We start from the raw sequence: 11,850 nt of genomic DNA on the forward strand, positions 1-11,850 counted from the left end.
ACACACACACACACACACACACACACACACACACACACACACACGAGCGGCACAAGACAACTTCTCAATCCATTCACTGAACCAGCTCCTTCTTGTGATGCTGGGTCTGAACCCAGGGCTTCCTGAAAGCTAAGCATACACTCTACCACTGAGCTACGCTCCAGGCCTAAGGAACCTTAACACTGACTTAAAGCCAATACAGAAAAATAAAATGATAAAATCTATATCATATGAGAAAAAAAGGAGATATGGTGTAGGAACCAAGTCTGGGGAGGGAATCACTCACCGATCTTGTTCTCCGGAACCTGGGTTCCTCGCGGTCTCTGTGTTGCCCCGGTACAGTGCTTCTGTCCCTGTCACTTCTGTACCCGGGGCTGGGGATGATGTATTCTTTTCCCATGTCAATATCTTTCATCTTCACCACACAGAGGACCAGGGCTCAGACTCCTCCTTTCACTTCAGAATTTCTGAAATCAAAAGTGTACAAAAGCAGGCGCTTCCTAATCATGCTTAAAGTATATGCCAAAGTGCTTTAAAACAGGAAGGAATAAAAGTATTGACACTTCTTTACCAATATAGCTACAAAATTATTTTAAATACCCCTTCAGTTTCTTTTTTTTAAAAAACAACAACAACAACAACAACAAAGGTTCTAGCATCAAGAAAATTTACCAAGCCAGACATAGTGGTGCACAACTTTAATCCCAGCACTCAGAAGGCAGAGACAGGCAGATCTCTGAGTTCAAGATGAGCCTGGTCTACAGGGGAGGGGGCTGTAAGAGACAGACACACACAGAGAAAACAAAGACAATCATGTGTACTTGCAACTTGCAAGAGTCAGTTCTCTCTTTCTACCATCCAGTAGACCATTAGTACCACTGTAGTCCATAAGTCCAGCCATGATGATGACTAGTAAGGACTGTGTCGCTTGCAGCACAAAACTTTGACAACTGTAATGCATTTGCTGTTTTTGACACAGGATCTCAAGTAGCCCAGGCTGGCCCCCTACTCTTGATCTTTGAAGGATGGCCTTGAACTTCTGACCCTCCCGGCTCTACATCACAACGGCTGGGATTTCAAAATTGCAATACTATGCCTGGTTTATCTGGTTCCAGGGATCGAACCCAAGGCTTTGCACACTTCAGGCAAACTCTCTGCCCGCAGAGGTATATCCCAAGCTCCTATAATTCATTTTTAAATCATCAGAAGAAAAAATACTTATTCATCCTTGAAGTTAAAAAAAAAAAATTTAAGACCCTCAAATCTCCAATGAGGGCTGGACATTTTGCTTATCAGAATTCTGGTTCAAGCACTGGAAGTTGATACAGGTAAGCTGTTTATTAGAGAGAACCTAGCCCAATGACTGTGTACACTATAAACAAAACCAGCTTACTAAGCAAAAACAATGCTTGTGGCTCTCGGACCTTACGAAAGCTAAGCTATAAACAGATCTGGCATCTGCCATTGTCATCTGGAAGAGGAAGATTATTTGCTACTTTAAAAATAGGCAAGAGGGGGTTGGGGAAGCTTAAAAGGAAGAAGCCCAAGGGAACCCATTCACCATACCAAACGTATCAAGAACAACAGGGAAAGTTATGGAAGAACTATATGAGGCCATGTTTTTTTCTCAGTTGTGTGTTTTCAATCATATATTATGAAGCGGAACCTATGAAGTGTACACACAGACTGTGGTAGCAGAGACACTGTTTTGACAGAAACAACTGTTTTCCGAATGGTGAGATAAGATAGGACTTCGGTGGCCTAGTCTAACTTCCCTATCCTTCCAGACAAAGCTAGTTTCTATAAGAAGGGTATGGGGAATCGTTCATGATCGTCAACACTGCCATAGCTTCACTTTCCAAATAAAAAAAAAAAAAAAAAAAAAAAAAGGTTAAAAGGTACAGCACTAAGTATGCAAACACCTGAGTAGCCGTAAGGTTACTGTTTCATCACACTGAACACAAGGAGGCCACCATCTTCTGTGTCTGGGATGCGACAAGCAGAACACACAGAAGCTGGTGGAGTAGGGCTAAGGTGAATACGAATATGGATATGAAGCAATCAACTAAGAAAGGATTACTACACCAGGACCCTCTCCAGCCCAAAGAGCAATTAGTACTTCCCTATTTTCTGGACATTTCCCTTGCAGTTAATGTAAATTCTTTTTTAAAAAACTAATGCTAACTTGGGCTCAGTGAGAAAGCATGTAGGCCAGAGGTTCTTTTCAGTCCCCAGTCCTGCCAAATCCAAAGGAAAGGACGTGTGTATCAGGACTAGAAAAGCCCGGCAGGTTTTGGTCTAAGCCCGCACTGTAAAGGGAGAAAGAAGAATAAACAAAGTGGGGACTCTCAATTAGTACCCCGACTCAAAACTGACAGGGTTGGGGGCCACCTGGTTTTGCTCTAAAATTCCCTTTCCAGTGAAGAAGGGTGGATGCGACGATTCTGCAGCGGGGAGGGGCACTGCGTAGGCCTGGAGAACTGTAACTAGCCAGGTTGGCGTTTCCAAGTTGTGTTATCACAACATCTCTCAGGTTTTAGGCGCCTCAGGAAGCTCCTTCAGGCCCTGCAGCTACTGGAAGCTACAAGGAAGCTGAACCACTTATCACGCTCCCGCCCGCCACCCCACCCCCCACCTGTGCCTGCAAGCTCCCTCACCTGTCACTTACTCCAGAGACCCCAGTAAAACCTATCCATCTCTCCCTTCGGAACTCAGACCTCCCGGGTCATTCCTGTGCCCATCTGCATCGAGACTCCCACATCGAGACTCTGGTGTACGAAAACACCAGATCCAGGTGTTATAAACACAAAGCAACTAACTAGTTCCTTTGCGTGTCAGCACCGAAAAGGACACCGGTGACCGGAGATCTAGGCTCCCATCTCTACCTCGGCTTCGCTGTGAGTGCTGATACCACGTACCTCCACATACCAGTAGCAAAAACAAGCAAACAAACAAACAAAAAAAAACAAAACGTAGATAATGACTTACGTAGTAGGTGGCCGACAGCCTCCAGTCCCGGAGGGAGGTTGGGGCTTCTCTCTGGACAGCTCCGCCACCCGGCCCTAGGGCGTTCCCATGCCAGCCCGGGGCCTGGCGAGCACAAGCTCCACGACCCACCCAGAGCGAACGCAGCTCCCCCTGGTGGCCGCGCGGAGAGTGGAGCCGGCCGTGACCACCCATCAAACCTCCCCTCCTGCCTTCTAACACCTAGACCCCCGCAGAACCCGCGACATCGCCAACAAACCGGGGACCGCGCGAGATCGGAACAAGACAGGCCCCGTTTCTCCCGTCCGAGGCTTCCCACCGCCCACCCTGTCTCGGAGAGCCCAAAGGAGTGAGCCTGTGACAGCCTCCGACACTGCATGGAAAAGGCGTGAACCATCACCTACCTGCACCCCAGTCTCCCCACACGAGAGCAAACACCCCGGGCACGCTCGCGAACATCGGATCCGGAGCAAAACAAGCCTTTATAGCGGCATAGTCCCCCACAACGCGCAAGCGCGATGCACAAAGCTTGCGCAAGACCGAAGGGAATCGTAGTCCCTCATTCGGCAGCCCCCAGCGCCGCACACCGCAAAAGACTACGTTTCCCAGAAGCACCGCTGGTGCCCGGGATGGGGGTGCAGGCTGCTCTCCGTACCCGCGCGCATCTCGTGCTGCCCCATCCTTCCCTGGTTTCTGATGCCCAGTCTGGAACCTTCTCTGCCTGAGTCACAGGGGCTGGGCAGCCGGGTCGGGGTAGCCGGTGGCGCTGTATTCTCTGGCAGCCAGAGGTTCAAAGTCAGGAACTTCCAAATCTATGCGGCGGTTCCATGTGCCAGAAAACATCGTGAAGGTCAACGTAGCCTGCTTCTGTCCAACCCCAACACTTAGCTGTGGTGTCAATTAACTGGTGCATGAGTCCTCCACGTTCTGCCTGAATAGTACCTTTGGATCTTTTTTCTTACCCATCAATCATAGCTGCTATCATTGACTTCTAAGTAGTGAAATGCCAGGATCGCAATTTCCAAAGTGACAAGGGATGTCAAAATGATATACTAACTAATCAATATATTTTTATAAATAAAAGTAAAGATCCCGAGGCATTAATCGTTTTATTTTTCTATTTTATTTATTTTAGTATCATAATATAAAGACTACTCTCTTGAGTGCCTCCCTACCTTTAAACTACCCGGGGCTTGTTTATGGTTACCCATTTGAGAGATTTAAAAAGAAAGTAAGCTGGATTGCCCATCATACAACTACCTAGTTAGCTACTGTGAACACTAATATCTTAAAGCTGGACTTATTGACAGGGTGTATATTTGACACAGAAAGCTCAGGAAGTTAGGCGGTGTTCAGAGCTGGGCTTTCAGGAAGTTGGATCATGAAGACTCTGAATTAATGAATGGTTTAATATTGATTGATTGTTTAATATTGATTGATTGTTCCATGTCACTATTGGAAGCTAATAAAATGTGAGGACTTGGAGTCTTGTTAAAGGAAGTTGGTCACCGGAAGTAAACCTTTTAAGAGATGTGTGTTACCCCTTCCTGTCTTTGTTTTTTTGGTTTTTCGAGACAGGGTTTCTCTGTATAGCTCTGGCTGTCCTGGAACTCACTTTGTAGACCAGGCTGGCCTCGAACTCAGAAATCCGCCTGCCTCTGCCTCCCGAGTGCTGGGATTAAAGGCGTGCGCCATCCTGCCCGGCTACCCCTTCCTGTCTTGTGTGCATTCTGCCATGGTGTTCAGCCTTGTGTCAAGCACACAGTAACAAAACCAGGATGCCATGGATGAAAACCTGAGCCAAAATAAGTATTTTCTCCTTTAAGTTCATGTTTTCTCCGTTATTTGTCAATAATAACAAAAAGCTGGTTATGTTTCACTATTTTAAAATTAAGGTATATATTGTTGGGGTCAAGGAGTTGCCAGACAAACCACACAAACACTGACCTCAGTCAGACAGGGAGAGTTTATTGAGCATATGTCCTGGGACTGACTGATCAGGGCCAAAGACCAGATCAGGAGCTGACTGCAACCTTGAGCCAGAGCCAGAATCTACAGAGCTTTTTAAGTCTGAAATCCACAAACATCTGTATCAAGTTATTCCACCAATCAGGATTTAGGTATGGGGACTTCCTTAGGAACATGTCTTTGTTATACACTTATCCTGTTCCCATTGGTTGGGGATCAACTTGCATTGCCTAACATTCGTGTCTTAACTTGCCAACCAGGATATCAGTTAACCATGTACATATCTCTTTCTGCCATGTAGGATATCAAATCCCAAGGAGTTCTTAGGAATTTAAAACTATTAAACCCCTACTCAAAATGGAAGTCTTATTCCAAATAGCTTCTTACATTGGTGCAGGTATCTCTCTTATGTTGTGATCCATCCCAGGGGAAACTTATAAAAGCAAAAACCATAAAAGCTCTTACACCAGTGCAGGAAGTGTTTACTGTAGCTAACTATACAAAGCAGTTCTAGCAGACCTTTATTGTGATTGGTTTCCAAGAGCGTCAAAGCACATAACATAATGGAGTGTGCAATCAACTCGTACATGAGAAAGTTTCCTTGTAACAGTAATAACAACGTAAAGTGGCTGGACAGGCAGCAGTTACCAGGGCCTTAACATATGCGAGATGTCATTAATTGAAAAGATGAGCCACAGGTTATAACTGATTTTTCTTTCTTTAATTGAGGCAGAAACTCTTGGATCTCAGAAGCTGAACTTGCTATGTAGGCAAAGGTGACCTGCACCTCTGGTCCTCCTGTCTACCTCCATAGTGTTGGAATTACAGGTGATAAACAGTGCTGATGACTGAGCCCAGCATGATAGGCAAGCTCTCTGGCAACTGAATTCCATCCCTGTAAGTGTCGGGCTGTTTGTTTGCTTGTTTGTATTTATTTATTCAGTTTTCATCCCCATCACTGCCTCCCTCCCAGTTACCTCCTCCCACAACCCCTCCCCATCCCTCCTCTTCTTCTCTGAGCAGGTAGGGGCCTCCTATGGTGTCTCCCAACCCTGGTACATACATCAAATCTCTGAAAGAATAGGTGTTTACTCTCTCACTGAGGCCAGACAAGGCAGCCCAGCTAGAGGAACATATCCAACATATAGGCAACAGCTTTGGGGATAAACCCCGCTCCAGTTATTCAGGGCCCACATGAAGACCAAGCTGCACATATGCAACATATGTGCAGGAAGGCCTAGGTCCAGCCTATATATGTTCTTTGGGTGGTGATTCCCTCTCTGAGAAGGACTGACCCACCCAGGGTCTGGATTAGTTAATTCTGATGGTTTTCCTGTGGGGTTCCTATCCCATTAGGGGCTGCAGTCCTTCCTCCTATTCTACCCTAAGAGTCCCCAAGCTCCATCCACTGTTTGGCTGTGGGTGTCTGAGTTAGCTGCTGGAGTCTCTCATAGAACAGTCATACTAGACTCCTGTCTGCAAGCATAACACAGTATCATTAATAGTGACAGGGATTGGTGCTTGTCCATGGGATGGGTCTCAAGTTGGGCTGGTCAATGGGAGGCTGTTCCCTCAGTTTCTTCTCCATCCCTAATCCCTGGTTTTCTTGTAGGGTAAGTGTTGCTGGAAATATTACAAATGAACCAGTTCGTTCCACTCTTGTGCCAGCATCTCTCTGCCCCGGTTGCCTGGCTGGCCATGCACTGGCAAGACAATGGCTAGCCTGTTTTTATCTCATGGAGACTCTCTGACTCAGAACTCCAAAATCTCTCTGCCCAGCTCACTAAGTTCCCAGTGGTGGGTCATTACCATGCCAGCCTCAAGCCACAACCTCTGTGGTACACCTCAGGCAAACCCACACTTTGCCACAGTACCTTTCTCTCTTGAACCCAGACAAGCCACCCTGTGAAGGAAAACACAACACAAACTTAATTCAGAAACAATGGTAGGGGGCTGGTGAGATGGCTCAGTGGGTAAGAGCACTGACTACTCTTCCAAAGGTTCTGAGATCAAATCCTAGCAACCACATGGTGGCTTACAACCACCCGTAATGGTGTCTGAAGACAGCTACAGTGTACTTATGTATAATAATAAATAAATCTTTAAAAAAAAAGATTTATTTATTATATGTAAGTACACTGTAGCTGTCTTCAAACACTTCAGAAGAGGGCGTCAGATCTCCTTATGGATGGTTGTGAGCCACCATGTGGTTGCTGGGATTTGAACTCAGGACCTTCGGAAGAGCAGTCGGGTGCTCTTACCCACTGAGCCATCTCTCCAGCCCTAAATAAATCTTTAAAAAAGAAAAAAGAAACAATGGTAACTCAATCACTGGGCACAACAACTAAAATCCTAACTTGCAAACCTCATTAACTCTAAATCTTCCAGTGATGAATCCTGATGGATCCACCACTGAAACCAAGAGACACTCGTAATTACATCTTGTCCTCACGCTATCCCTGTCCAAAAAGACCTAACTCTCTCCTGCTTCCTCTCTACCTCTGTCCAACCCAGAAGTCCCTCCTACTCACCCATTGATTGGCTCCTTTATTCACTAGGGGATTGGTTCATAAGAAGTCACACATGAGTATGACTCACTCCTTGTCCGCAACCCCTCCCAGGAGAGCAGAATTAGCATCAACATACAAACAGGACCAGGCCCAGCCACAACAGGTAAGTTCTGGGTTGAAAGTTTTGTGGGTGGGTTGGTAACCCTACCACTCTGGGGTTTCTGCCTGACCACAGGAGTCAGCCTCCCCAGGCTCCATGCCCACAGTGCTATGTGTCACAGCTAGGGACAATCCCATTGGTTCTTGGGTGCCTCCTCTATCCCAGGTCTCTATCTCTTCCTGGAGATGCCTGTCCCTGTCAGTTACAGATTTTCATGGATTCTCATGGACATCTGGTCATCCTCCCTGCCCCTGCACACACCCAATGCCAACCCTCCTCCACTCCCCTCCCAATTCCCTCTCCCACCCAGTTCCCTCCCTCCATCTGTCTTCCACAACCATTCCATTTCCACTTCCAAGTGAGGCTCAAGGATCCTTGCTTATGCCTTCCTTCCTGTCCAGCCTCCTTGGGTCTGTGGAGTGTACCATGGGCATCCTGTATTTTATGACTAATATCCACTTACAAGTGAATATATACCATGTATGTCTTTTGGGACTGAGTTACCTAACTCAGGATGATATTCTCAAGACCCATTCATTTGCCTACAAAATTCATGTACCATTGTGTAGATGTACCACATTTTCTTTATCTATTCTTCAGTTGAGGGATGTCTAAGTTGTTCCCAGTTTCTGGCTATTACAAATAAAACTACTATGAATATAGCTGAGCAAGTGTATTTGTGGGATGGTGGAGCATCTTTTGGATATATGCCCAGGAGTGATATAGCTAGGTCTTCAGGTAGATCTATTCCCAGTTTTCTCAGAAACAGTCAAATTGATTTCCAATGTGGGTGTACAAGTTGCACTCCCACCAGCAATGGAGGAGCGTTCCCCTTGCTCCACATTTTCACCAGCATATGCTATCACTTGAGGGTTTTTTTTTTTTAATTTTAGCCATTCTGATGGGTATAAGATGGGATTTCAAAATTGTTTTGATTTGCATTTCCCTGATAATGAAGAACTTTGAACATTTCTTAAGTGTTTCTTGACCATTTGAGATTCCTCTGTTGAAGTCTGTTTAGCTCTGTGCCCCATTTTTCATTGGGTTATTTGGGTTGTTGGTGTCTAACTACTTGAGTTCTTTGTAAATTTTGGATATTATCCCTCTCTCAGATGTAGGATAGGGGAAGATTCTTTCCCAATCAGTAGGTTGATATTTTGTCTTATTGACATTGTCCTTTGCCTTATAGAATCTTTGCAATTTTGTGAGGTGCCATTTATCAATTGACCATAGAGCCTGAGCCATTGGAGTTCTGTTCAGAAAATTGTCTCTTGTGCCAATGCATTCAAAGATGTTTCCCTCTTTCTCGTCTATAAGATTTCATATATTCAGTTTTATGTTGAGGTCCTTAATCCACTTATACTGGCATTTTTTTGCAGGGTGATAAATGTGGATATATTTTCTTTCCTCTACATGTAGACGGCCAGTTAGTCTAGGACCATTTGTTAAAGATGCTTTCATTTTCCATTGTATAGTTTTGGCCTCTTTATCAAAAATCAAGTGTCCATAGGTGTATGGGTTTATTTCTGAGTCTTTGAATACCATTGGTCAATGTGTCTGTTTCTGTACTAATACCATGCAGTTTTTATCACTATTGCTTTGTAGTATAGCTTAAGATCAGGCATGGTGATTCCTCCCATAGTTTATTGTTCAGGATTGTTTTGGCTATCATGGGTTCATTACTTTTTCATATAAAGTTGAGAATTGCTCTTTTAAGGACTATAAAAATTACATTGAAATTTTACTGGGGATTGCATTGAATCTTTAGATTGCTTCTGGTAAGATGGCCATTTTTTTTTTTTTACTACATATTCGTGAGCCTGGGAGATCTTTCCATCCTCTGATGTCTTTAATTTCTTTCTTCAGGGACTTAAAGTTTTTGTCATGGAGAGCTTTCACTTGCTTGGTTAGAGTTACACCAAAATATTTTATATTATTTGTGGCTATAAAGGGTGTAAGGATGTTTTATTCCCTAAGTTCTTTCTTGGCCGATTTATCTTTTGTATAAAGGAGGGCTACTGATTTCTTGGAGTTAATTTTGTATCCAGCCACCTTGCTGAAGCTAATTATCAGATGTAGGAGTTTGATGGTAAAAATTTTGGGGTTGCATATGTATGCTACCATATCATCCAAAAATAGTGATACTTTAGCTATTGTTTTCCCAATTTGTATCCCCTTGATCTCCTTTAGTTGACTTACTGCTCTGGCTAGAATTTCAAGTACTATATTTAACAGATAGGGAGAATGGACAGTTTTGTCTTGTCCCTGATTTTGGTAGAAATGCTTTAAGTTTTTTCCATTTAGATTGATATTGACTGTTGCTTTACTATATATTGCTTTGATTATGTTTAGGTATGTGTCCTGTATCCCTTCTTTCTCTTAAGACATTTTAACATGAAGGGGTGTTGGATTTTGTCAAAGGCTTTTTTAGCATCACATGAGATAGCTATGTGATTTCTTTTTCTTTTAGTTTATTTATATGGTGGATTACACAGATGGATCGATGGATTTTTCATATATTGAGCCATACCTGCATCCCTGGAATGAAGCCTACTTGATCATTATGGATGATGTCTTTGATGTGTTCCTGGATTCAGTTTGCAAGATTTTATTGAGTATTTTTGCATTAATATTCATATAAAATCTATCTGAAGTTCTCTTTCTTGAGTCTTTGTGTGGTTTTGGTATCAGGGTGACTGTGGCTTCATAAAATGAGTTTGGCAGTGTTCCTTCTCTTTCTATTTTTGTGGGATAGTTTGAAGAGTATTGGTATTAGTTCTTCTTTGAAAATCTGGTAGAATTCTGCATTAAAACCATCTAGTCCTGGGCTTTTGGTGGGTTGGGAGAAGTTTAATGACTGCTTCTATTTCTTTGGGGGGTATAGACCTGTTTAAATAGTTTATCTGATCTTGATCTAACTTTGGTAAGTGGTATCTGTCTAGAAAATTGTCCATTTCATTAAGATTTTCCAATTTTATGGAATACAAGCTTTTGAAGTAAAGCCTAATGATTCTTTGAATTTCTTCAGGGTCTATTCTTATGTCTCCCATTTCATTTCTGATTGTGTTTATTTGGATACAATCTCTCTGTCTTTTGGTTAAATTGGCTAAGGGTTTGTCTATCTTGTTGATTTTTCTCAAAGAACCATTTCTTGGATTCATTGATTCTTTTATTTTTTCTCTGTTTATAACGGATTAATTTCAGCCCTGATTTTGATTATTTCCTGTCCTTCTCCTCTTCTTTGGTATGCTTGCTTCTTTTTGTTCTAAAGCTTTCTGGTGTGCTTTTAAATTGCTGGCATAAGAACTTTCTAATTTCTTTATGGAGGCACTCAATGCTATGTACTTAGCAATGTTTTCATTGTGTCCCACAAATTTGGGTATGATGCACCTTCATTTTCATTGAATTCTAGAAAGTCTTTAATTTCTTTATTTTTTCCCTGACCCAGAGATCATATCAGTGTGTAGGCTTTCTGGTGTTTCTGATATTATTGAAGTCCAGCTCTAATCCATGGTGGTCTGATTAAATACAAGGCATTATTTCAATTTTCTTATATCTGTTGAGGCTTGCTTTATGACCAACTACATGGTCAATTTGAGGAAGGATCCATGAAGTGCTGAGAAAAAGGTATATTATTTTGTGTTTGGGTGAAATATTCTAAAGGTATCTGTTAGGTCCATTTCATTGATAATGTCTCTTAGTTTCATTATTTCTCTGTTTAGTTTTTGTCTGGATGACCTGTTGTAAAAGTGGAAAGTCATAACAACACAGCTTTGCCCTTGTGGTGGTTTGAATAGGTATGGCCCCCATAGACTCACATTTTTGAATGCTTGGTCCATAAGAGTGGCACTATTAGGGTATGTGGACTTGTTGGAGTAGATGTGGCCTTGTTGGAGGAAGTGTGTCACTGTGGGGGTGGGCTTTGAGATCTCATTGCTCGAGTTATGTCCAATGTGGTGCATAGTCTTCTGCTGCCTGAAGATCAAGATATAGAACTCTCAGCTCTTCCAGCACCATAGCTGCCTGTTCACTCCCATGCTTCTTGCCATCATGATAATGGACAAGTCTCTGAAACTGTAAGTCAGCCCCAATTACATGTTTTTCTTTATAAGAGATGTGGTGGTAAGCTGGGTGTGGTGGCACACGCCTTTAATCCCAGCACTTGGGAGGCAGAGGCAGGCGGATTTCTGAGTTCGAGGCCAGCCTGGTCTACAAAGTGAGTTCCAG

At 43.4% G+C, this 11,850-nt stretch overlaps 1 protein-coding gene across 5 annotated transcripts in view; it reads right to left on the minus strand.

The window, feature by feature from the left end:
• Abcc5 (ATP binding cassette subfamily C member 5) overlaps window positions 1-11,850 on the minus strand; it is a 153,848-nt gene that overhangs the window by 94,925 nt on the left and 47,073 nt on the right. For 3 of the 5 annotated variants that reach the window (XM_021210088.2, XM_029544492.1, XM_029544491.1), the window contains exons 1-2: window positions 3,390-3,531; window positions 287-467 (exon numbers count right to left, since the gene is read on the minus strand). In XM_021210088.2, the coding sequence (XP_021065747.1) occupies window positions 287-415 (129 nt within the window). In that variant the 5' untranslated portion in view covers window positions 416-467; window positions 3,390-3,531. Of the gene's footprint in view, window positions 1-286; window positions 468-2,988; window positions 3,094-3,389; window positions 3,532-11,850 lie in introns of those variants that run through there. The other 2 variants (XM_029544489.1, XM_029544488.1) reach the window with 2 other exon arrangements.

This window comes from Mus pahari, chromosome 12 (assembly GCF_900095145.1).
Source record: "Mus pahari chromosome 12, PAHARI_EIJ_v1.1, whole genome shotgun sequence".
Lineage (NCBI taxonomy): Eukaryota > Metazoa > Chordata > Mammalia > Rodentia > Muridae > Mus > Mus pahari.